This window comes from Oncorhynchus tshawytscha, linkage group LG03, assembly GCF_018296145.1.
Source record: "Oncorhynchus tshawytscha isolate Ot180627B linkage group LG03, Otsh_v2.0, whole genome shotgun sequence".
NCBI lineage: Eukaryota > Metazoa > Chordata > Actinopteri > Salmoniformes > Salmonidae > Oncorhynchus > Oncorhynchus tshawytscha.
Genome location: NC_056431.1, coordinates 52,706,631 through 52,734,363, shown reverse-complemented (window position 1 = coordinate 52,734,363; position 27,733 = coordinate 52,706,631). Strand labels below are relative to the sequence as shown.

The window sequence follows — 27,733 nt, the reverse complement described above, 5'->3', positions numbered from 1 at the left end:
TATTTTAATTAAAAACTTTATTTTGGGGTCTCCCGAGTGGTGCAGTGGTCTAAGGCACTGCATCGCTGTGCCACTGGTTCGAGTCCAGGCTCTGTCGCAGCCGGACCGGATGTCCTTTCCCCATTGCGCTCTAGTACACCTGTGATGGGCCGGGCGCATGCACGTTGACACGGTCGCCAGGTGTATGGTGTTCCTCTGACACATTGGTGTGGCTGGCCTCCGGGTTAAGTGGGCATTGTGTCAAGAAGCAGTGCGGTTTGGTTGGGTTGTGTTTCGGAGGACGCAAGGCTCTCAACCTTCGCCTTGTCGGGAGTATGGAAGTTGCAGCGATGAGACAAGGCTGCAACTACCAATTGGGGAGAAAAGGGGGTAAAAATCTAACATTGAAAATAACTTTATTTTGATCAATTTCATCCTTCCACAAGATATAGTCCCGACACAAATCTTGGGTTGCAAATCTTGGGTCGTTCGTTCTGTCGGTTCTGTTGCCAGACACAACCAGTCTTTTTGTTCTGTCCTGACGGACGTGACCCAGTCGTTCATTCTAAATGTTCCATTGATATACTGGCTGGCAACTTTCTTATCCCTTGCTTCCTAGCTAGCCAACTACGGCTAACAGTGCAGCCAGAATAACAAATCAAAATAGCTGCATTTATATTTGTTTAAGCTGTTTTCTAGTGACATTTATGAGCTAATGATGCTCAATTTCACCTGGCATAGAAAATGTGCTTTCTCGTCAGGATTTTGTTCTTCAAGAGCTAATCAACAACACGGCTAACACAATCACATCAAACTGTGGCGGGAAAGACTGCAAACTAGCTGCACTTCATTTGGTTTTACCGGTTTTCTATTGATAATTTTTGTAAACAGTACTAGTCAAAAGTTTGGACACTTACTCAATCAAGGGTTTTTCTTTATTTTTACTATTTAATACTTTGTAAAATAATAGTGAAGACATCAAAACTATGAAATAACACATGGAATCATGTAGTAACCAAAAAAGTGTTAAACAAATAAAAATATATTTTGTATTTGAGATTATTCAAAGTCGACACTCTTTGCCTTGATGACAGTTTTAAACACTCTTCACCTGGAATGCTTTTCCAACAGTCTTGAAGGAGTTGTCTTCACTCTGCGGTCCAACTCATCCCAAACCATCTCAATTTGGTTGAGGTCAGGTGATTGTGGAGGCCAGGTCATCTGATGCAGCACTCCATCACGCTCCTTGGTTGAATATCCCTTACACAGCCTGGAGATGTGTTGGGTCATTGTCCTGCTGAAAAACAAATTATAGTCCCACTAAGCGCAAATCAGATGGGATCCCGTATTGCTGCAGAATGATGTGGTAGCCATGCTGGTTAAGTGTGTCTTGAATTCTAAATAAATCACTGACAGTGTCACCAGCAAAGCACCCTTACACCATCACACCTCCTCCTCCATGCTTCATGGTGGGAACCACACATGCGGAGATCATCCGTTCACCTAGTCTGTGTCTACTCTGTGTCTCACAAAGACACAGCGGTTGGAAACAAAAATCTCTAATTTGGACTCATCAGACCAAAGGACAGATTTCCACCGGACTAATATCCATTGCTCGTGTGTCTTGGCCCAAGCAAGTCTCTTCTTACTATTGGTGTCCTTTAGTAGTGGTTTCTTTGCAGCAATTCGACCATGAAGGCCTGATTCACGCAGTCTCCTCTGAACATTTGTTGAGATGTGTCGGTAACTTGAACTCTGTGAAGCATTTTTTTGGGCTGCAATTTCTGAGGCATTTCTGAGGTAACTCTAATGAACTTATCCTCTGCAGCAGAGGTATCTCAGGGTCTTCCTTTCCTGTGGCAGTCCTCATGACAGACAGTTTCATCATAGCGCTTAATGGTTTTTGCAACTGCAGCTGAAGAGACTTTCAAAGTTTGACTGACCTTAATGTCTTAAAGTAATGATGGACTGTCATTTCTTTTTGCCTATTTGTGTTTTTCTTGCCATAATGGATATGGTATTCTACCAAATAGGGCTATCTTCTGTATACCAACCCTACCTTGTCATATCAACTGGCTCAAACGCATAAGAAGGAAAGTAATTCCGCAAATGTAACAAGGCACACCTGTTAATTGAAATGCATTCCAGGTGACTACCTCATGACCTGGTTGAGAGAATGCCAAGAGTGTGCAAAGCTGTCATGAAGGCAAAGGGTGGCTACTTTGAAAAATCTAAAATATATTTTTGATGTTTAACACTTCTTTGTTTAATATATGATTCCATATGTGTAATTTTATCGTTTTGATGTCTTCACTATTATGCTACAATGTAGAAAATAGTGAAAATAAAGAAAATCCTGGAATGAGTAGGTGTGTCCAAACTTTTTACTGGTTCTGTATATCCATAAAAATGATGCGGATTCATGATTTCGACTGGCCGTGAAAAGCTGCCTACCTGTCTCTCATCCCGACTCCCGAAACATTCATTAATATTGGACAGTTAGAGACTACATTTGAATATTGAAACAATTTTGCAAATGTCAGAGAGGCAGACAGCAAGGTTTAAACAGATCTCCGCTGCTGAAAACGAAATGTTAGTCTAAAAGAAACGTGAGCTAAAGTCTACGTGCTTTTATAGTGGAGAGGAAGTTTATAAATTGAATGGCTGGGTTGACAAGACAGTGGATTGTGCAGTCAAATGGAACAGAGTAAATTGTCATTTAATGTCACAGATTTAGCCGGTGGTAAATTGTGGAATAGACACCGGCTGGAATGTGGTTTTAACCAATCAGCATTCAGGATTAGACCCACTCATTGTATAAAAACACGATACTCCGTACCAAAACCATACTCAATACCAAAATTATACCACAGAAAAAAAAAGAGTATTAGCTGAAGTCACAGAATAACCACTGGGCTTTATTTTTTAAACATTAAACAATGTGTGTATTACTGGTAGAACTATTCTTTATTCAATTTCTTGCAACAACAAAAAAACACCATATTAAATAAATAACTGAAAAATATCTTTAATTTTCCTTATGCAAAACCATATCTGAGACTCAGAGCAGACAACTGATTTTACAATTATCTAAACTGTTTTACGATGTAATTGATACATGTTCTCATCTATGGCCATAATATTGGATCAGTTTACATTTATTAGACCTAAGATTCATTATTCATTACAGCTAAGTAATGTAATGTATTAAATGAATAGTTTAGTTCCAAAACAACATAAAAACACTTTGAAGCTCTCAGAGTGCATTTCTTCTCCCAGGGTGCAATGTTACACCCAGGGCTGCTGGCTACTGCTAGCAAGCCCAGACAAACGGGAAGTTGTCTTAATCTATTGCTGTCATAGGGAAGTTATGAGCACATTTCACATTACTTTTGGATGGTAATCATATTATAATGATTACATGAATGTCATGCTGTATACACTGCTCAAAAAGTAAAGGGAACACTTAAACAACACAATGTAACTCCAAGTCAATCACACTTCTGTGAAATCAAACTGTCCACTTAGGAAGCGACACTGATTGACAATAAATGTCACATGCTGTTGTGCAAATGGAAGAGACAACAGGTGGAAATTATAGGCAATTACCAAGACACCCCCAATAAAGGAGTGGTTCTGCAGGTGGGGACCACAGACCACTTCTCAGTTCCTATGCTTGCTGGCTGATATTTTGGTCACTTTTGAATGCTGGCGGTGCTTTCACTCAAGCGGTAGCATGAGACGGAGTCTACAACCCACACAAGTGGCTCAGGTAGTGCAGCTCATCCAGGATGGCACATCAATGCGAGCTGTGGCAAGAAGGTTTGCTGTGTCTGTCAGCGTAGTGTCCAGAGCATGGAGGCGCTACCAGGAGACAGGCCAGTACATCAGGAGACGTGGAGGAGGCCGTAGGAGGGCAACAACCCAGCAGCAGGACCGCTACCTCTGCTTTTGTGCAAGGAGGAGCAGGAGGAGCACTGCCAGAGCCCTGCAAAATGACCTCCAGCAGGCCACAAATGTGCATGTGTCTGCTCAAACGGTCAGAAACAGACTCCATGAGGGTGGTATGAGGGCCCGACGTCCACAGGTGGGGTTGTGCTTACAGCCCAACACCATGCAGGACGTTTTTCATTTGCCAGAGAACACCAAGATTGGCAAATTCGCCACTGGTGCCCTGTGCTCTTCACAGATGAAAGCAGGTTCACACTGAGCACATGTGACAGACGTGACAGAGTCTGGAGATACCGTGGAGAACATTCTGCTGCCTGCAACATCCTCCAGCATGACCGGTTTGGCGGTGGGTCAGTCATGGTGTGGAGTGGCATTTCTGCGGGGGGGCCCCGCCCGTTCCCCAGACCTGAATCCAATTGAGCACATCTGGGACATCATGTCTCGCTCCATCCACCAACACCACGTTGCACCACAGACTGTCCAGGAGTTGGCCGATGCTTTAGTCCAGGTCTGGGAGGAGATCCCTCAGGAGACCATCCACCACCTCATCAGGAGCATGCTCAGGCGTTGTAGGGAGGTCATACAGGCACGTGGAGGCCACACACACTACTGAGCCTAATTTTGACTTGTTTTAAGGATATTACATCAAAGTTGGATCAGCCTGTATTGTGGTTTTCCACTTTAATTTTGAGTGTGACTCCAAATCCAGACCTCCATGGGTTGATAAATTTGATTTCCATTGATAATTTTGTGTGATTTTGTTGTCAGCACATTCAACTATGTAAAGAAAAAAGTATAAGTATAAGAATATTTCATTCATTCAGATCTAGGATGTGTTATTTTAGTGTTCCCTTTATTGTTTTGAGCAGTGTATATGTTCATGTCACTGTCACTCAAAAATAATTCGAAATTAGTTGCTAGTAGAATAACATTAAAATGCAAATGTCATGTGTAAAATACTTTTTATGTTGTTTTGGAACTAAACCTCCCTTGCACTGCACTGCACTGCATTGTAACACCTTTTGTTTAGTTGTTTCGGTGGGCTGGCCCTCATCATCTAATCTAGGTTAGATTACTCGTTGGTTATTACTGCATTGTCGGAACTAGAAGCACAAGCATTTCACTACACTCGCATTAACATCTGCTAACCATATGTATGTGGCAAATCGAATTAGATTTGATCTGCTCTGTAAGAAAAGTATTACAATAGTTTGCTTCTGGAGACAGTCTTGTCAACAAGCTGTGGCCGTGGAGGTATGTTTTTGTTAGAAGAAGCCATGCATTCTGCATTTTCTTTCTTTTACATGTTTCTCAAAAGTGTCTTGGGCTGTGTCAGCTGCATGCATAAGCGCAAGCAGGCTGGCTAGTTTACTACTGCCCCCTAGAGAAGATTCAGGCAATTTTTTTAGACAGACTCTATCCTCTCAATCCGTCTGACGTGAGACTCATTTGACAGAAGTACCAAAAGTAACAAAAATTCTAGTATCAAACTGTTTTTCATTTTCTAGTATTGAAAAAGTACAAAAGTTTCAGTATATCGTGCATCACTACTCTCTTCTCAAGTAACCTTTTCTCCCCCAGTGAACTTCAGGTCATTGACATTTTAAATGCTACTCTCAGCCAGGAGGTTCTGCTCTGTATTTTCCTGACCTTGTGACAGCGGAGACAAACTGTTCCGATGACATATAAGAGCCGAGGGTCCATTTCATGGTTTCGTGGTTACCCATGCACCTACAGTAGACACTGCACATCCCAATATCATTTCATTTTCTCTACCTGACTCATCAGAGTATACCTGCCACAGGCAGGCAGTGGCAGGTTTCTCCATAGCGATAACTGGACCACCAATGTCTGATTCACACCATAGGTGTTCACTTGGATATTTTCTTTTCAATGTGGTCCTATGGTGTGAATCAGGCACTTGTGTGTTTGGGCAGAATATGTGGGTATACAGAGTTGTATCCTGCTCTGTCCTCACTTTGGAGATCTGAATGGTAACTACATCTCATTAGTTGTTGTTTGTTTGGTTGTTCTTTGTGTTTAGCCTCTTTGTGAATGTCCCCTTCTTCTCCCACACTGTGCTCCTGGTTTAAGGGCAGAAGACCGTTCAGTGTGGGTGGGCCAGTGATTCACTTTAACTCACTTCTCTGAAAAATATAATATTTGCCATAAACAGTACTAGTCAAAAGTTGACACACCTACTGATTCAACGGTTTAAAAAAAAAAACTATTTTCTACATTGTAAAATAATAGTGAAGACATCAAAACTATGAAATAACACATATGGAATCATGTAGCAACCAAAAAAGTGTTCAACAAATCAAACTATATTTTATATTTAAGATTATTCAAAGTAGCCACCCTTTGCCTTGATGACAGCTTTGCACACTCTTAGCATTCTCTCAACCAGCTTCATGAGGTAGTCACCTGGAATGCATTTCAATTAACAGGTGTGCCTTGTTACATTTGTGGAATTTCTTTCCTTCTTAATGCGTTTGAGACAATCAGTTGTGCTGTGACAAGGTAGGGGTGGTATACAGAGGATAGCTTTATTTGGTAAAAGACCAAGTCCATATTATGGAATTAACAGCTCAAATAAGAGAAACAACAGTCCATCGTTACTTTAAGACACAAAGGTCAGTCAATGCAGAAAATTTCAACTCCTCAAGTGCACTCACAAAAAACATTAAGAGCTATGACGAAACTGGCTCTCATAAGGACTGCCGCAGGAAAGGAAGATCCAGAGTTACCTCTGCTGCAGAGGATAAGTTCATTGGAGTTACCAGCCTCAGATATTGCAACCCAAATAAATGCTTCACAGAGTTCAAGTAACAAACACATATCAACAACTGTTCAGAGGAGATTGCATGAATCAGGCCTTCATGGTCGAATTGCTGCAAAGAAACCACTACTAAAGGACACCAATAATAAGAAAAGACTTGTTTGGGCCAAGAAACACGAGCAATGGATATTAGACCGGTTGAAATCTGACCTTTGGTCTCATGAGTCCAAATTTGAGATGTTTGGTGTCTTTGTGAGACGCAGATTAGGTGAACGGATGATCTCGGCATGTGTGGTTCCCACCGTGAAGCATGGATGAGGAGGTGTGATGGTGTGGGGGTGCTTTTCTGGTGACACAATCAGTGATTTATTTAGAATTCAAGGCACACTTAACCAGCATTGCTACCACAGCATTCTGCAGCGATACGCCATCCCATCTGATTTGCGCTTAGTGGGACCATCATTTGTTTTTCAACAGGACAATGACCCAAAACACACCTCCAGGCTGTATAAGGGCTATTTGACCAATGAGTGTGATGGAGTGCTGCATCAGATGACCTGACCTCCACAATCACCCGACCTCAACCCATTTGAGATGGTTTGGGATGAGTTTGACTGCAGAGTGAAGGAAAAGCAGCCAATAAGTGCTGAGCATACGTAGGAACATACGTAAGAGTGTGCAAAGCTGTCATCAAGGCAATGGGCGGCTACTTTGAAGATCCTCAAATATAAAATATATTTTGATTTGTTAAACACTTTTTGGGTTACTACATGATTCCATATGTGTTATTTCAAAGCTTTGATGTGTTCACTTTTATTATTCAATGTATTATTAAATAGTAAAAAATAAAGAAAAACCCTTGAATGAGTAGGTGTGTCCAAACTTTTGATTGGTACTGTATATTGTACTGTGAAAGTTTGGGTTTGGATCAGGACTAATCAGTTTGTATTCTCTCTGAGAGACAGTGGCATTCACATTGTTGACCCTGTGAATTTATCTTTTAATGTCAACAAAATGAGCGGCAGGCCTTTTGGTCCATTTGTCATCTCCTCGAGTCTCCTCAACATTACTATAAATGTAGAGATGATTTGTTTTCCATTGGATGTAAACAGATATCTAAGATTCATTGTATCTATATAATAATTATCACGTGTTGATAGTTTGGGTATCTGTTGATAGTTTGAGCATAGTTTGACTATCCAAATAGTGTGAACTAATATGTTTCTGAAACAGCCAAGCCCACGGAGCTCTCTTGTGATGTGACCACACATCCATTGTAAATCACATAGAGAATTGAATTATGCACATTTGTGAGAGAGTATTGTCATCAACATGCAATGAAATAGAGTCTATTACTTCAGTGGACAAACATTATACTCAACTTGCGTGTGTTAATATATCAAATTCAAAACCACTCACTGTACAATAAAATAACCATACATCAGCCTCCAGCAGTGATGACTGTGGCTGGAGCTAATTCACAACAACTTGCGATTTAGAAAACAAAATGGACAAAAAACCATAGCACAGTAACCAGAAAAAAGCCAAATAAATGTAATGTGAGAAATAGTAGCATAATTCCTTGTTTATGGATGTTTTCTAGCTAGACTATCATTATACAAATGCATACATCTGATTGTTTAGGGAGGGGGCATTTCAAATGAATAATACATTATTGTCCAAATGGCAACAACCAATCTTGTCTGCAATTTTTTTTGTTTTGAATACATTGTGTAGTATTTGTTTCATGCCCACCGGGCCATTATATGGAGAGGCGGGGATTACAGAATGTGCAGTCTATCAATGTTCCGTTAATCAATACTATTGGCACAATCATGTACTATACTGTGGTTGTGTGGCTTATAAACAGAACACATGTAAGCCGCTGTCATGACGTTGCCCTCTTTGGGAACAGCAAGCCCCATCCCCCTCTCCCTGTCTCCTACACCCAGGCTGCTGTGGTCAGAGAGAGGTTGTAAATTCCTGAAGGAGATTATCTCCTCATGACCAGAGCATAGAGAGAGGGTATAGTTTTCATAGAAGAGAACAAAGGAATTTCTTCCACCTCACAGAACTTGAGGTCCGAACAACATTTATGTTCCGGAGAAGGTATAAAAGATCGGTGAAGAATCCACCTACGAACTGGTCCATTTGGTACAATTTTGTGAAACTCATGGGAGACAATACCATAACGCTGTTTATATAATAGCCTCAGATATGAGGTTTACATCTATTTGTGGTATAAGATGAATGAGTGAGAATGATACTGTTTGTAAAATTGTGTAATGTGATTTTGGACTGTTTAATGAAGGAAACTCCAATTCCCTTTTGAGTTTAACTGAATCAGAGGACCGCCCATGAGCACAGTTAGGACCTGGTGTCATGAGACAGCTTTTTCTGCTCTCCCAATTAAAACCCCACCTTAAGAATTTCTCAAGAGACCATGTTGCTCTCAATTATGAGAGGACAAAGGTTGCAGACCAGCTTACCTCGATAACGAGAGGGCCAAGGTTTGAGACCAGACTGCTGAATCTTTTAACCACCCCATGTGGTTAAACTCTTAGACTATCGATACCGACAGAATAAGAACAAGTCTTTGATATTAATTACTAGTCTGCAGCTAGGAATTCGGTATCATTGAATGCGAAGACCGACAACCGCCGAAACATCTATTCTATAACGACATGAATGAATGTCACTCTGAACTATCCATTCTAAGAGAGCGAGAGAGGATGGACAAACTCTCCAACAGAAACAAATTTTTCAACAGAGACCCTGACGACACACTGAGTGTAAATATATACAGTGCCTTGCGAAAGTATTCGGCCCCCTTGAACTTTGCGACCTTTTGCCACATTTCAGGCTTCAAACATAAAGATATAAAACTGTATTTTTTTGTGAAGAATCAACAACAAGTGGGACACAATCATGAAGTGGAACGACATTTATTGGATATTTCAAACTTTTTTAACAAATCAAAAACTGAAAAATTGGGCGTGCAAAATTATTCAGTCCCCTTAAGTTAATACTTTGTAGCGCCACCTTTTGCTGCGATTACAGCTGTAAGTCGCTTGGGGTATGTCTCTATCAGTTTTGCACATCGAGAGACTGACATTCTTTCCCATTCCTCCTTGCAAAACAGCTCGAGCTCAGTGAGGTTGGATGGAGAGCATTTGTGAACAGCAGTTTTCAGTTCTTTCCACAGATTCTCGATTGGATTCAGGTCTGGACTTTGACTTGGCCATTCTAACACCTGGATATGTTTATTTTTGAACCATTCCATTGTAGATTTTGCTTTATGTTTTGGATCATTGTCTTGTTGGAAGACAAATCTCCGTCCCAGTCTCAGGTCTTTTGCAGACTCCATCAGGTTTTCTTCCAGAATGGTCCTGTATTTGGCTCCATCCATCTTCCCATCAATTTTAACCATCTTCCCTGTCCCTGCTGAAGAAAAGCAGGCCCAAACCATGATGCTGCCACCACCATGTTTGACAGTGGGGATGGTGTGTTCAGGGTTGATGAGCTGTGTTGCTTTTACGCCAAACATAACGTTTTGCATTGTTGCCAAAAAGTTCAATTTTGGTTTCATCTGACCAGAGCACCTTCTTCCACATGTTTGGTGTGTCTCCCAGGTGGCTTGTGGCAAACTTTAAACAACACTTTTTATGGATATCTTTAAGAAATGGCTTTCTTCTTGCCACTCTTCCATAAAGGCCAGATTTGTGCAATATATGACTGATTGTTGTCCTATGGACAGAGTCTCCCACCTCAGCTGTAGATCTCTGCAGTTCATCCAGAGTGATCATGGGCCTCTTGGCTGCATCTCTGATCAGTCTTCTCCTTGTATGAGCTGAAAGTTTAGAGGGACGGCCAGGTCTCGGTAGATATGCAGTGGTCTGATACTCCTTCCATTTCAATATTATCGCTTGCACAGTGCTCCTTGGGATGTTTAAAGCTTGGGAAATCTTTTTGTATCCAAATCCGGCTTTAAACTTCTTCACAACAGTATCTCGGACCTGCCTGGTGTGTTCCTTGTTCTTCATGATGCTCTCTGCGCTTTTAACGGACCTCTGAGACTATCACAGTGCAGGTGCATTTATACGGAGACTTGATTACACACAGGTGGATTGTATTTATCATCATTAGTCATTTAGGTCAACATTGGATCATTCAGAGATCCTCACTGAACTTCTGGAGAGAGTTTGCTGCACTGAAAGTAAAGGGGCTGAATATTTTTGCACGCCCAATTTTTCAGTTTTTGATTTGTTAAAAAAGTTTGAAATATCCAATAAATGTCGTTCCACCTCATGATTGTGTCCCACTTGTTGTTGATTCTTCACAAAAAAATAGTTTTATATCTTTGTTTGAAGCCTGAAATGTGGCAAAAGGTCGCAAAGTTCAAGGGGGCCGAATACTTTCGCAAGGCACTGTATATTGATTGCAATTGTTCCAGAATGAGTGAGGATTAGCATTTCAATTGTTATAATTATCAACTCTGTAGTGACTTCTCAACTGACCCCCACTCCCCTTTTGTCTAACCAGCTGCCATGCCGGTTTAGCCCACTAGGGCACATTACCCTATCATTTCTTGTAACCATATTTACTTTGTTTGTATGTGTGTGCACTTCTGTGATTGTTTAGTTAGTTAATAAATAAATGATTTAAGACAAGTGATGTATGGATGACTCAAAGTGAAAAGTGGGTTCGTGCAGATAACCAACAATTTACGACATTTGGAATGAGACTAATGTGAGGTAAAGAAGAATTCATTAAATCAGAAGACTATTGATCAGATAAGAAAATATCTGAAAAGTTATATTAGGAAAATTATAACTTTGTAATCTGAATATTTTTCTTGGTGCCCCAACTTCCTAGTTAAACTCTTGACGCTACCCATCCCTTTAGCGGGATAATTGTCATCAACAACCGCTGAATTGCATAGCGCCACATTCAAATAATATTACTAAAAATATTTATATTCATGAAGTCACAAGTGCAATATAGCAAAACCCAGCTTAGCATTTTGTTAATCCACCTGTCGTGTCAGATTTTGAAAATATGCTTTACAGCGAAAGCAATCCAAGCGTTTGTGTAAGTTTATCGATCACTAGACAAAACATTATGAACACCTAGCATCTAAGTAGCTTGGTCACGAAAATCAGAAAAGCAATAAAATGAATCACTTACCTTTGATGATCTTCAGATGTTTTCACTCACAAGACTCCCAGTTACACAATAAATGTTCCTTTTGTTCCATAAAGATTATTTTAATATCCAAAATACCTCCGTTTGTTTGGCGCGTTATGTTCAGAAATCCACAGGCTCGAGCGGTCATGACAACGGAGACAAAAATTCCAAATAGTATTTGTAATGTCCACAGAAACATGTCAAACGTGTTTTATAATCAATCCTCAGGTTGTTTTTAAAATATATAATGATCACATATCAACCGGCACTGTCTCTTTTTCAGTAGCAGAGGGAGAGTCAATGGCTGCCCCACTGTGTTACGCAAGCAAAACTCATGCGACCACCCAGCTATCCACCGACGCAATGTTATTTTTCTCGCTCATTTTTCAAAATAAAAGCCTGAAACTATGTCTAAAGACTGTTGACACCTTGAGGAAGCGACGAAAGCAGGCTATGGAACATGGAGCTTTCAAAATAGAAGCCACTTCCTGGTTTGATTTTCCTCGGGTTTCGCCTGCAATATCAGTTCTGTTATACTCACAGACAATATTTTGACAGTTTTGGAAACTTTAGTGTGTTTTCCATCCTAATCTGTCAATTATATGCATATTCTAGCATATGGGCCTGAGAAATAGGCCGTTTACATTGGGAACGTTATTTTTACAAACATAAAAATAGTACCCCCTAGCTGAAAGAGGTTAATTACAGTTACATGATTAATCAGTGTAATTGCGTAATAATAATTACAGAGAATCTTTGATAAAAACGAAGTCTTCAGTTAATGATAGTAAAGACACGACACCGCCAAATTGTAACTCAATGAGCAATCAAGTAAAAGTAATTGTATATTGCAGCCCTGTGTGGGGTGGGGTATACATTTTAATATAAACAGTAGGCTACAGTTGAACTCAATAACAGCTGGCTACAATCCAGCTTCCTGTAAGATAATTATCTGATTCTGACCAATGTTTTTATGTTGCCTATAATGAATGGTGTAGTAGTGGCCCTACTTACATAATATAACTGTGCTTACAATAATGAAAAACAAACCAGAATGGGAATTATTGATTTATGCTTATTACAATTTATTCAAAAGCCCAGAAGCTCAAAATGCATTTAACCATATTGTATTACTGAATAGAATATTCTTACAGGGTATCATTTCATTCTCTTGGTGACTTTTTAGGTGGCATAGCCCTTATGTGTTGTCTGTGTTTGTTCTGACTCAAAGCACACTGGTGCACTGCAACACTAACTCCTCTGTCGAAACAGCAGGGGGCTAATGTAGGCTTTAGTACTTTGATGTCACCCCATGGTTCCATGACAGCCACCCTGACAGGTTATAAAATATGCTCCTTTTTAAGGGCTCCAGGTAACAAGCTAGAGATGTTGTCCTTTATAATATAAATAGAGGGAGAAAGAAAAGAGAAAAAGAGTAACTGTTGAAGCAGATGTTGGGAGAGAGGAGCCAAGGAGATGCAATACAGAACAGTACTATCCAACGTTAGCCATGGATGAAACACAATGGGAACTGGAGTGACAGTGGGAATAGGACTCAAACCATTTTAAATGCTCTAAACATAACCGGCCAAGTTGCTGAGCTAGCTGCAATGCAGCATGGTAAAAAAACATTCTGAGCAAAGGCTATTTCAAGGGCAGATATGTCACCTCTAGAGGCCACCATGAACACACACACACACCGACACGCACACCGACACTGACACACACACACACACACACACACACACACACACACACACACACACACACACACACACACACACACACACACACACACTGTTTTGAAAACCTCATCGTTGGTGCGTCTGTTTCTGTGCTCCCCATAAGCAGATGGCAGCAGCCTCAGGAAGTATATGAGCCCTGCTCCAAATGGGGAGAGACTGCCACTAAATTAAAAGGCTGATTTCCAAAGCCCTCTGCCTCACAACACAACCCTCTCCTCTGGATGGGAAATTATGAGTTTAGATCATAAACGAACAGGATGCACATGACAGGCTAAAGACAAGACACTGTGAACAGCATTGTGAACATTATGAACAGCACTCGGATGCTAATGAGGTGTAAATGACTTTGGGCTCTGTTGATCTGTATCACACAGGCTTCCTGGTGTAGGGACAACAATCTAAACACCAGATCCATTTACTTACTGCTTAAACAATGACACTCCAATCACACACAAACTAATGAAGTGACAGAGCTGTCAGAATATGAACTGGAAAAGCTTTAATACCTGAGACACGTCTCCCTCCTCCCCTCATTGAAGGGAAACGTAAGGTGAAAAAGCAGCTTAAGCATGCACATTACAAGGACACATGTATACTCATTTAAAACAGCATATCCTTGAAAAGTGCTATCCATTTTCACTACAGATCAAGACTGTACGTGTTAGAATACAGAACACAAAAGAGCTGATGAGTAGACTATGTCTGTGTCCCAAATGACACCATATTCCCAATGGGACCTTGTCAAAAGTAATGCACTACATAGGGAATAGGGTGCCATTTGGGACACAGACTATGTGTTTCAGATTTTCCAATGAGTCAACAGGGGCTTTGTGTCTAGGCTGCAGGACAGCCAGGGGAGGTAAACATTACATAATGCAGAAGTCCTGGTCTGTCCTTCAGCTCAATAACAAGGTGCTATGCTACATTACCCCCTAAACCTCTGTCCTACTGCTGCCAACTCTCTCAGGGAATGGACACATTTACAATATATTTATTTCAATGTGGCCAGAGATAGAAAAAAACACCCTGATACATTATACAGTAGGCCTAGACTGCTACAACAACTTTACCTGGCATTCCCCTATTTCCATTTAAAACATTGTAATTCTAAGCCCATGCCTGAATGTTTTTGAACCTGAAACTGAGGCTACTTCCATCATCAGAGATGATTATTTCTAGTTCAACAGTGTTGTATGCAATTACAAGTACATCCACAAAATACAATTATTACTACAAAGTAAAGTTAAGATGATTTGACAGAAATGTGGCTAGGGCCATTTGTTCTGAGTGGACTGCAGCACAAATGATCCAAAAGTCAATTATTACAAGTCATGACCTATTCAAAAGTACCGTAGTGCATTAAGCAAACTGCAATCATCTCGTAATGGCAGACCTATCCTTTTGCTACCACAATGGATTTCTATTATTTATTATTATTATTATTATTATTATTATGTAAAGAGAACATCCAGACAGTTTACACTGTACAGGTTGTATCTGTGATATCCCTCTCCCCCTGAAAGCTTTGTACTGCACTAAATTTGACCAGGACCCATATGGCTCTACTCAAAAGTAGTGAACTACATAGGGAATAGGGTGCAATTTGGGACGCTGCCTAAGTCATCAAACACAAACTCAGCCGTCCTCCATGACCACGTTTAAGGCAGCTACTGACCCTTTTCATGCTCATCTGATCTTCTGGGCATGAAAATTCCATCAGATGATTCACTACAGACTGACTACTTCTCTATCTCTCAACATCAAAACAACAAATCTGTCTGTCGCGGTGGCACCAGGACAAGTCGAACAAGTGATTGAAAGTGAAATGAATTGCTGTGTGCTGCATTTCAGTTCATACATTACACAGCAGGCCTACTATATCCAATGGCAGTACCTTTTGTACACTAATGGCTTAGGCCTTTTTATTCCATTAAGAGGGAGCGTTTTATGCAAAATAGTGTTAAATTAGAGGATACTGGAGGACATTATAACTGCACTCCCACTTATTAATAATCTCTTCATATATGCAGTAAACAATGCATATCATTTCAGACAGACAGATGTCGCACTCTGATATACCTACAGTACGTGTCTGCTAATTTATGCTAATATGATTAAGCTACTGTAGGCCTATTTCTACTGCTAGTCATCATATAAATTATGCGCTGGAATGGTTTTAGAACTGAAGATATTCCACTTATTAATATCCTCTTCATATACAAAGTAAACAACAACGGGTATCATTCCAGACACCAGAAAGAACAATATACGGTATCTGTCCTAAATGATCTAATGTGATTAAATTAAGCTACTGTATGTATACCAGTAGCAAGGGAAAATGACTGCACCGTCTCATTGAAGCCACAGAGTTCAAGGCTGAGCGAGGTACTGCAGGCATTGTTTGCTGAAGACAAGATCCCTACAGTATGTCCTACCCTACCTCTTTCAGGTAAGAAATTCAAACTTATAGCCTCTGTCTCTTGTGCAATTTGCAAGTACCTGTGCTCCGCTGGCCTTTCCTTAAAAAACGTTCCTAAGCTCTTGGAGTCACATGTAGGAAAAGCTAGACTAGAATAGCTTGCTGGACATTTTTATAACTTTTTTAGCTGAATGTTAAATAAAGCAGCTATCACGTTTCAGGAAAGACCCAAATGCAGACTGTGCTGAAGTAACAATGTTTATTACAGCAACAGGGGCAGGCAATCCAGAGTAGTGGGAGAATCCAGAGTAGTAGGACAAAGGTACAGGACGGCAGGCAGGCTCAGGGTCAGGTCCGGCAGAGGTCGGTAATCCCGAGTAGTGGGGCAAAGGTACAGGACGTCAGGCAGCCTCAGGTTCAGGAATATCAATAGACAGGAACAGAGTGAAAACCGGGAAAGAGGGAAAACCGCTGGTAGGCTTGACGAAACAAAACAAACTGGAAACAGACAAACAGATAACACAGGTATAAGTACCCAGGGGATAATGGGGGAAATGACACCTGGAGGGGGGTGGAGACAAGGACAGATGAAACAGATTAGGGCGTGACAGCAGCCAATAGAACTCACGGGTAGTTTGAAAGAAGAGTGAACGTGCGACGGCTGTAGGCTATAGCAGTTATTTATTCAGACCCATAACCATTCAACCTTTGTGAAGAGAAGTGAAAGCCTTCTGCATATAACTCAAGTCCTATATTATTCAAGGATGTCATTAGAATGATTAAGATAAGGACAACAAAACATACTTAATTTAACTGTTGAGGGTGAGGAAGGAATGATGCAACAATAGAGAGAAAGAGGAGGTAGTCAAAAAACATTACAGAAAAGATTATGAAAGGTATACAGTTGAAGTCGGAAGTTTACATACACTTATGTTGGAGTCATTAAAACTCGTTTTTCAACCACTCCACAAATTTCTTGTTAACAAACTATAGTTTTGGAAAGTCTATTAGGACATCTACTTTGTGCATGGCACAAATCATTTTTCCAACAATTGTTTACAGACAGATTATTTAACTTATAATTCACTGTGTCACAATTCCAGTGCGTCAGAAGTTTACATACACTAAGTTGACTGTGCCTTTAAACGGCTTGGAAAATTCCAGAAAATGATGTCATGGCTTTAAAAGCATCTGATCATCATTTGAGTCAATTGGCAGTGTACCTGTGGTTGTATTTCAAGGCCTACCTTCAAACACAGTGCCTCTTTGCTTGACATCATGGGGAAATCAAAAGAAATCAGCCAATTGGAGACCTCCACAAGTCTGGTTCATCCTTGGGAGCAATTTCCAAATTTCTGAAGGTACCACGTTCAACTGTACAAACAATACTACACAAGTATAAACACCATGGGACCATGCACCCGTCATACCGCTCAGGAAGGAGACGTGTTCTGTCTACTAGAGATGAATGTACATTGGTGCAAGAAGTGCAAATCAATACCAGAACAACAGCAAAGGATCTTCGATAGGATGGCGCCGACAGAGATGGTCGCCTCGCTTCGAGGTTATTAGAAAACTATGCACTATTTTGTTTTTTTTAATGTATTATTTCTTACACTGTTACCCCAGGAAATCTTAAGTCTTATTACATACAGCCGGGAAGAACTGTTGGATATAAGAGCAAGGTCAACTTACCAACAATACGACCAGGAAGCGGATTCTCTGTTTGGACCATCACCCAGGACAACGGATCGGATCCCAGTAGGCGACCAAAAACAACTGCGCCGCAGAAGGGGCAGACGGCGCGGTCTTCTAGTCAGGCTCCGTAGACGGGTACATTGCTCACCGCTCCCGAATATACTACTCGCCAATGTAAAGTCTCTTGACAACAAGGTAGACTAAATTCGAGCAAGGGTTGCCTTCTCTGTTTCACGGAAACATGGCTCACTTAGGATACGTTATCAGAGTCGGTACAGACACCCGGTTTCTTCACGCATCACACCGACAGAAACAAACATCTCTCTGGTAAGACGAAGGGCGGGGGTGTATTCCTTATGATTAACGAGTCGTGGTGTGATCATAACAACATACAGGAACTCAAGTCCTTTTGTTCACCTGACTTCGAATTTCTTACAATCAAATGCCGATCGCATTATCTACCAAGAGAATCCTCTTCAATTATAATCACAGCCGTGTATATCCCCCCCAAGCAGACACCTCGATGGCCCTGAAATAACTTCATTGGACTCTATGTAAACTAGAAACCACATATCCTGATGCTGCATTTTTAGTAGCTGGGGATTTTAAAAAGGCTAATCCTAAAACAAGGCTTCCTACATTTTATCAGCATATCGAATGTGCGACCCAGGCTGGCAAAATTCTGGATCATTGGTACTCTAACTTCCGTGACGCATACAAAGCCCTCCCTCGCCCTCCTTTCGGAAAATCTGACCACGACTCAGGAAATGCCTGTGCTCAGGTCAGTTCAACGCTGGCCCGGTCAATCTGATTCCACGCTTCAAGATTTCTTCGATCACATGGACTGGGATATGTTCCGGATAGCCTCAGACAACAACATTGATGTATACGGTGATTTGGCGAGCGAGTTTATTAGCAAGTGCATCGATGATGTTGTACGCACGGTGACTATTAAAACCTTCCCCAACCAGAAACCTTGGATTGATGGCAACATTCGCACAAAACTGAAAGTGCGAAAAACTACTTTTAATCATGGCAAGGCGACCGGAAACATGACCGAATACAAAGAGTGTAGCTATTCCCTCCGCAAGGCAATCAAAAAACCTAAGCGTCAGTATAGAGACAAAGTAGAGTCACAATTCAATGGCTCAGACACGAAACATGTGTGGCAGGGTCTACAGTCAATCATGGATTGCAAAAAGAAAACCAGGCCCATCGCGGACACTGACTTCTTGCTACCAGACAAACTAAACAACTTCTTTGCTCGCTTTGAGGACAATACAGTGCCACCGACACGGCCCGCTACCTAAACCTGCGGGCTCTCCTTCACCACAGCCAACGTGAGTAAAACATTTAAACGTCTTAACCCTCGCAAGGCTGCCGGCCCAGACAGCATCCCTAGCCATGTCCTCAGAGCATGCACAGACCAGCTGGCTAGTGTGTTTACTGACATATTCAATCAATCCCTATCCCAATCTGCTGTTCACACGTGGTTCAAGAGGGCCTCCATTGTTCCTGTTCCCAAGAAAGCTAAGGTAACTGAGCTAAAGACTATCGCCCCGTAGCACTCACTCTGTCATCATGAAGTGCTTTGAGAGACTAGTCAAGGATCATATCACCTCCAACTTACCTAATACCCTAGACCCACTCCAATTTGCTTATCGCCCCAATAGGTCCACAGACGACACAATCGCAATCACACTGCACACTGCCCTAACCCATCTGGACAAGAGGAATAGCTATGTAAAAATGCTGTTCATCAATTACAGCTCAGCATTTAACACCATAGTACCCTCCAAACTCGCCATTAAGCTCGAGACCCTGGGTCTCGACCCGCCCTGTGCAACTGGGTGTTGGACTTTCTGACAGGCCCAGGTGGTGAAGGTAGGAAACAACATCTCCACCCCGCTGATCCTCTACACTGGGGCCCCACAAGCGTGCATTCTCAGCCCTCCCCTGTACTCCCTGTTCACCCACGACTGTGTGGCCATGCATGCCTCCAACTCAATCATCAAGTTTGCAGACAACACTACAGCGGTAAGCTTGATTACCAATAACGACGAGACAGCCTACAGGGAGGAGGTGAGGGCCATTGGAGTGTGGTGTCAGGAGAATAATCTCACACTCAATGTCAACAAATCAAAGGAGATGAGAATGGACTTCAGGAAACAGCAGAGGGAGCACCCCCCTATCCACATCGATGGGACAGTAGTGGAGAAGGTGGAAAGTTTTAAGTTCCTCGGCATACACAACACGGACAAACTGAAATGGTCCATCCACACAGATAGCGTGGTGAAGAAGGCGCAACAGTGCCTCTTCAACCTCAGGATACTGAAGAAATTTGGCTTGTCACCAAAAACACTCAAACTTTTACAGGTGCACAATCGAGAGCATCCTGTCAGGCTGTATCACCGCCTGGTACGGTAACTGCTCCTCCGCCCACAACCGTAAGGCTCTAGTGGTGGTAGTGAGGTCTGCATAACGCATCACCAGGGGCAAACTACCTGCCCTCCAGGACACCTACACCACCCTATGTCACAGGAAGGCCAAAAAGATCATCAAGGACAACAACCACCCGAGCCACTGCCTGTTCACCTGCTATCATCCAGAAGGTGAGGTCAGAACAGGTGCATTAAAGCTGGGACAGAGAGACTGAAAAACAGCTTCTATCTCAAGGCCATCAGACTGTTAAACAACCATCACTAACATTGAGTGGCTGCTGCCAACATATTGACTCAAATCTCCAGCCACTTTAATAATAAAAAATTGGATATAACAAATGTATCACTAGTCACTTGCTGGATTAAATAGGTACAAAAGTATCTATATTCACAGTAAAACGAGTCCTATATTGACATAACCTGATAGGCCGCACAGTAAGGAAGAAGCCACTGCTCCAAAACCGCCATAAAAAATCCAGACTACAGTTTGCAAATGCACATGGGGACAAAGATCGTACTTTTTGGAGGAATGTCCTCTGGTCTGATGATGACCATCGTTATGTTTTGAGGAAAAAGGTGGAGACTTGCAAGCCGAAGAAGAGGAAGAGGAGAAGCGAGAAGGATCGGAGGACCAAAACGCAGCATGGCAGCTCCTGGCTGACTGACGGCTCTGGCAGCTCCTGGCTGACTGGCAGCTCAGGACAGATGGGAGACTCTGGCAGCTCAGGACAGACGGGAGACGCCGCGCCGCCGTGCTACCACCTCATACCACCGCCTCTCAGCTTTCGCTGCCTCCAGCTCAGCCTTGGGGAGGCGATATTCTCCAGCCTTGCCCACCCAATTCACGCCCTGACCATACTAAAACAAAGATAAAATAACAGAACTATGGTCAGAACGTGACAGTGGTGACCCTAACTGACCTAAGACAGGGAATTTTTACTAGAATTGAATGTTAGGAATTGTGAAAAACTGAGTTTCAATGTATTTAACTAAGGTGTATGTAAACTTCCAAATTCAACTGCATTTGTCAGCGTACTAATTATACAAATAGGCCCTAATACATTTGAAAATTGTAATCAAATTCGCTAGCATGTACTTGTAACATTGTAGGGCGCATGCGCTTTACATAAATTGCATGTTCTCTTCTGCTATATCATAGTTTGAATGATCCGTAAATCTTTAAATCCAGTCCACATAATACAGTGTAATACAAAACAGTACAGTAATACAGTTCACACTCAAAAATATTAGCCTACTGGATCTACTGTACAGTAGTTACATTTATTTACCCAAAAGAGCATATAGCTAGCTACCTCTATAGGTTGTTATGTGTTTCTGTTGTGTGTAACGTGCAATAGCCTATATCATATATAATCAGTACAATCATTCGGCTTTTTTGGTCTTGGGCTCATTAAATATCGTTAATGTCGTGCTTATAAAATGTATTTAATCAGGCTCAGGTAGCATCATGTTTGAATGTTCATGCTGATCAAAGCTCTAATCAAATCCAGACATGTTTCTGCTTTATAATGCTTTTGAATGACCCGGTTCTGGCAGGAAATACCGGGTTACCCAGAAGAAAAGTGATTTATTTTCAGGATGGAACTTTTGTAAATTACAGGGAAGATATTCAACCACCCTAATCTACACTGATTGAAGTGTATTTAACAAGTGGCATCAATAAGGGACAATAGCTTTCAACCTGGATCCACTTGGTCAGTCTATGTCATGGAAATAGCAGGTGTTCATAATGTTTTGTACACTCAGTGTATGCAGTCATTAACCAGTAGTCAGCATATACACGCTTATGTGGTTCTAGAACAGTAGCCCTAGCCACCACAGGGCCCACAGAAGGATATGTCTCCCAAACACTGTTTTATTTGAACCCTTTATTACCTCTGTCGAGACTGTCTGCTTAACTCTGAGACCTCCGGAATGGCCACTTTACAATTCACTGGCGTTCAGCCATCTCAGGAGAGTGTCCTCTTGCCCAGTTTCCCCGGTGCAGAATGGTAACGGTAGCGAGCATCAGCTGTCTGGTCCCTGCAGGGTAAGCCATGCCATGGCTGAGCATCTAAACCAGTGCCCTACTACAGTCTTAGGTAAATGGAATGCAAGGTGTGTGTGTGTGTGTCTCAGGGTAATGGAATGCAAGGCTGCTCTCCCATGTGGTGATTACACTCCACTGAGTCAGAGCCTGGGACTAGCAAATGGTACCATGACATGACCATTCCCTGGAAGATGCAGGGAGGGACACAACTACTGCAAGGAGAGTGCAACTGGGAAAACTCAGGTCCCAAGAAACACATCCTGAAACATATCATAAAACACAGACCCCCATCTTCGGTTGGATAAGAAACAGCCATCAATTATACTCCATTCAACACAAAGCACTAATAAAGTATTGCATGGTGCCTAAACTAATAACACATAAAATATATCCTTACAAAGGCTGTACTTTGTGTAAGAGACCACACACACACACCACACCGAATGTCTGTCTGCCATTCATCTGCAGTTAGGTATTAGAACCAGAGCACTAGGTTATTGGAGCCACAGTGCTGGTAGCCTATAAACAAGGTTTAATTTCACTGTGCTTCTCTTTGCGGGGCTCAAAGCTGATCTAATTCCTTTTTTTATCAATACATAATCCATGATAATAAGCTGCGACAAATTCCCATGATGAATATTCAGGGTTTCTCTCCACAGGCTTAGTAAATAAAATGGAGCCAACACGGTTAATCTAAATGATAATGGAATACCTGGTGAGAGGAGACTTGGCCCGCTGCAACCTTGGATATACGCTACGTTTTAGGACAATATTGTACCATCTTCTCACAAATGGGAGTTCAATGGGAAAGGTCTTCGCTATCAATATATAAGATTGTGGAGGGAATTGTAAACTTGGCTACAGTGATTTCTTAGCTGGTCACATTTGATAATATCATGAAATGAGTACTAGTATCATTTTAAAGATCTAAAATTGATATTAGGATGATGCAATACGCATTTCAAAATGTACAGAAATAATAAAGAATATGTTCAGTTAGAGGAAGGATAAAGCATGGAATAAGAAATCACAGAATGTGAAATAATATGGTTACCTTGTAGGCGGGAATGAACTGTATAGTGAATGGGTGAATGAGTGCATAAATTGATGAGTAAATTATTGGATTACATCTTTCTGGATTGAAGTGTTTGGTGAATGGGTGCATGGATGAACGTGTGAATTAGTAACTTACATCTGTCCGAGGTTTCGTCCGAGGCGTCTGGACAGTCAGGCTCCCCATCACAGAGCCAGCCCTCGGGGATGCAAGTCACCTCATCATAGCAGTGAAACTCCCCCACATCACACAGTATGGGCTCTGGATGGAGGAGAGAGAATGGAGAGAGGAGATGTCATGGATGGGATGGATGGTTTGCATGTTTCAATCAAAACATGTACCTGTAGTAGTCAACTGGCATGAACGCCTAAAGGTTGCAGTGACTGTGTATTTACCTTGAGGCGGTTATAAAATATTTTGGAATGAAATGAGTTGAGGGAATGAATAGGTTGATCATATGTGTGATAATTGCATTATTCATGTTATGCAGATGTAGATGTAACTATGGATATTGTCTTCTTTACCCAATGCCCCTCTCTGTGGATCAATACAGTTTGTTCTATTCAATCACTGTCACAATAAGTAGACAATTGTTGTGACTAAGCCATTTCCTGGGTATGCTTATCCATACAAACTCTTCTCTCTGTAGACACACACTTGTTTAAATTTGACAGATATAAAATACCACTACTTTGTGCTGGTGATGACTTTATATTATGTAGATCACAAGGTTCTGTGGTAAATTTTTTCTAACACTGTCTGCAGTACAGAGCTCTTTCATAATGTATCATTAGGACACGACGAGACAATTATCAATTACTTGTTTGCCAAAAAGCCAATGCCAAAAAGACAAGAAACAGACACACAAGTGGTGTTGGCACTGTCTGTGACTCAACCTTTTTCTCTCGACAAAGACGTAACATCCTTCGCCTTTTGTCAAGCCACTACAAAACAGTCTCTACAAGTCTTGTTTCTTATCTGTCAACTCCCTTACGTTTTGTACTTTTTACTTCACCAAGGTGAAAGCCTGGTCAACTAAAAAGTCATCCCAACCTTCCAATAGCGGGGCATCTGTCAGCATGTTGACATGTTTCCCTGCCGGGAGCTGTCAGCCACTGTGTGATCTTTCAACAGAATGACACATGCTCTGCTAAAGATTCGACACCACCTTGTTGCCCACAACTAGCTCCTCTCCTCCTCCTCTCCATCCTGAAGAGAACCAATCATTTGTTTCAAAGTTTTAATCCTCAAACACTCAGGCGTACAAGCATCTCTCTCTCTCTCTCTCTCTCTCTCTCTCTCTCTCTCTCTCTCTCTCTCATACACACTGTATTCCTAACGCTATTATGGAATGTGTGTGTGTGTGTACATGAGTGGCAGCACATGAGTGGTGGTGATAATTCAATGCACCACTGCACTAGGCCCTATAGTGCCCTCAAGCAAATTCAGTACCGGCGGAGGAATATGAAAAGGTCAACCATCTAATCGCCCCCCTTTTTTCTTCAATCTAATTCCACCGCTGCTATCTATCTGAAATCCTCCACAGTTTGGTTCAAGGTCTTTTTTTTAAACATTGAAAGCTTTTATGTTTGAAAAGGTGATTATTTTAAAGATGGAGCATGTTGATGATATTGCAAACTGAGTTCTTCTTGACTCAAATTCATGTAGGTAGGGAAAAAAAATAGTCTATTGAAGATTATGATTACGAATAAATTGCATTGGACTATTGCAAGATCTAGATCTTTAAATACAAAGACGAATGTTAAGAGAGCTATTCCTATTGGGGTGGCAGGTAGTCTAGTGATTAGAGTATTGTGCCAGTAACCAAAAGGTTCCTGGATCAAATCCCCAAGCTGACAAGTTAAAAATCTGTTGTTCTACCACTGAACAATGCACTGTTCCATGGTTAGGCTGTCATTGTTAGTAATAATTTGTTCTTAACTGATTTGCCTAGTTAAAAAAAATATGTATATAAAAAAAATCCCAGTGAGTATGATAAAACAAAATGTTAATAAAATAAATAAATGTATAATAGTGTGTGTGTGTGTGTGTGTGTGTGTGTCAATGACTGTGTGGTGTGTCCTATACTGAGAGACTAGGTTGTTTACAGTATGTAATTGCATTTTAAAATGCTAACAAGGTGTTGTCTCACATTATAAAATGTGAGATAAGCTTATAAAATGAGTCATATTACCAGGTACAGTAGATAGATGGGAGAAAACAATGTAGTGTACTTAGCTCGTTATTGTGCAATGGTTTCTGTTACCAGAGGCTTATTAAAAGTGTCCCCTCAAGGGTGACAGCATTGCATAGCTAGCTCATTGTCATAGCTTTGGTTCATTTTACAGGAGCGAGGAAATGGGGTAATGTTTCACAGCTGGTACAAATTTTTGCCATTTCTCTACACACGCAAAGTATGAATTGTTTGCTTCAAATGTTATTAACTATTGCTAACCTATAACTATGCTATCACTAATAACTTCAAACATTATGCTATCATGAAAAACAACAAATGCCACAGCCTTGGGGGGGGTTACATAATTTGGTTTCATCTGCTTTAGGGAGCTTTCAAAGTTTATTGTAAACGCAAATGTTTATGCTAATAAGGATTTTTTTTTTTACAAGTGTGAGAATGATTGGCAATTGATATGTAAAATGTGTAATAGTATTACCTTTCAAGCGTGATCATCACTGTTCATTAAGAATTTAGGCCTATTGTTTGAAGGTGTAAATGGTTTGTGCCAGATTAAGGCATGTATTTTTCTTTATGAGCTCCAGCATAGTGGTTACACATCAGGTAATGATATTCCACAAAATACAGGTGAATAGTATATGTGTGATGACAGCTGCTTTTACAAAGATTACTGTCTTGTACATACACTTTTGTCAATACAATAAATTGCTTGCATTTGCCTAATCGGTGCTCTGTGACTTTTGGTATGTAGAATGAGTAAACAAAAAGGGTTATCGACCTTTACTGACAACATAAGAGCATAAGGGTATACGGTATCAATAAGATAGGTAAGGGTTATAAGGTATCAATAAGATTGGTAAGGGTTATAAGGTATCAATAAGAGAGCTAAGGGTTATAAGGTATCAATAAGAGAGCTAAGGGCTATAAGATATCAATAAGAGAGCTAAGGGCTATAAGATATCAATAAGAGAGCTAAGGGTTATAAGGTATCAATAAGAGAGCTAAGGGTTATAAGGTATCAATAAGAGAGCTAAGGGTTATAAGGTATCAATAAGAGAGCTAAGGGTTATAAGGTATCAATAAGAGAGCTAAGGGTTATAAGGTATCAATAAGAGAGCTAAGGGTTATAAGGTATCAATAAGAGAGCTAAGGGTTATAAGGTATCAATAAGAGAGCTAAGGGTTATAAGGTATCAATAAGAGAGCTAAGGGTTATAAGGTATCAATAAGAGAGCTAAGGGCTATAAGATATCAATAGCTTGGGTGTATGGGGATGGACCAGTGTGCCTGATGTTTTTCTTCTCAGAAGTCTCTATGGATGTGTCTAGTACCTTTGAAGCTGAAATGATTCCCATTGAAGGCAGGGAGAGAGCTGGTGGTGACTGAGAGGGAACTGATAGAGGCTGGTGGTGACTGAGAGGCCATTTACTCTCCCGGTAGGTAGCAGGAGCTATGAAAGAGAGAGAGGGCCTCTGGACCTCAGAGCAGCCCGAGTTTCCATTGATGTGTCTACCTGCTTTCATGCTGGCCTGCCTGCCTGCCTTGAAAGGTAAAGGGCCACATTTGAGTCATTTGGATGACCTCTCATGTCAATTTATCTCCCCTCTCAGATTCAATAGCCTTTACTACTTGTCTGTCAATGTTTGCAGCCACTGCAGTTTTGCAGCCCGGATCGTTTTAGAATGAAATAGAAAGGGAAAATATTATATTAGCGGAGGGGGGGGGGGGACTGTGTCGTCGATCCCCAGTAAAATAAATAGGACTACAACTGCATTTGCATTAAAAAGAAACATAAAGACTCCTACCACCAACACAGACATTGTATCACTAAACATTATGGTTATTTGAAGATAATTTTGAGTGGCGGAAGGATAACAGAACAAACAGCACAACAAAATGGCAGTGCTGCAGGCTTTGGTCGGTCGGTGAGTGAGGTTGAAAAACATGGATATTACCATAACAGTGGTAAACGTTTAGTGGAGCCTGGTCGGGCACATTATCACAAGCTTCATTCCTGACACCCTTTTTCCGTTACAACAGGCAGAACACCACTGCTCATTAAAGACATTGAGCCCTTTGAAATACGGCAGATTTCAGAGAGCAGAACAGAATGTATCATTTTGGAGACAAGAAGAGAAAAAGTAAAAATGGCTTTCAGAATGGCTTAGAACTGGAAGACCATGCAGGCTACAGAGAATAAATAACAGACTATTTCTTTTCGAAGTTAAATTATA

The 27,733-nt window shown here is 41.2% G+C and overlaps 1 protein-coding gene across 1 annotated transcript in view; it reads right to left on the bottom strand.

Moving 5' to 3' along the window:
* Positions 1–23,589, bottom strand: part of lrp1bb (low density lipoprotein receptor-related protein 1Bb) — a gene marked incomplete at its 5' end in the record, with an annotated part of 288,348 nt that extends 264,759 nt beyond the window's left edge. Inside the window, one exon of the mRNA XM_042319665.1 lies at positions 23,445–23,589. Coding sequence (XP_042175599.1) covers positions 23,445–23,589 — 145 coding nt within the window. The remainder of the gene's footprint in view (positions 1–23,444) is intronic.
* Between the last annotated feature and the right edge of the window lie 4,144 nt (positions 23,590–27,733).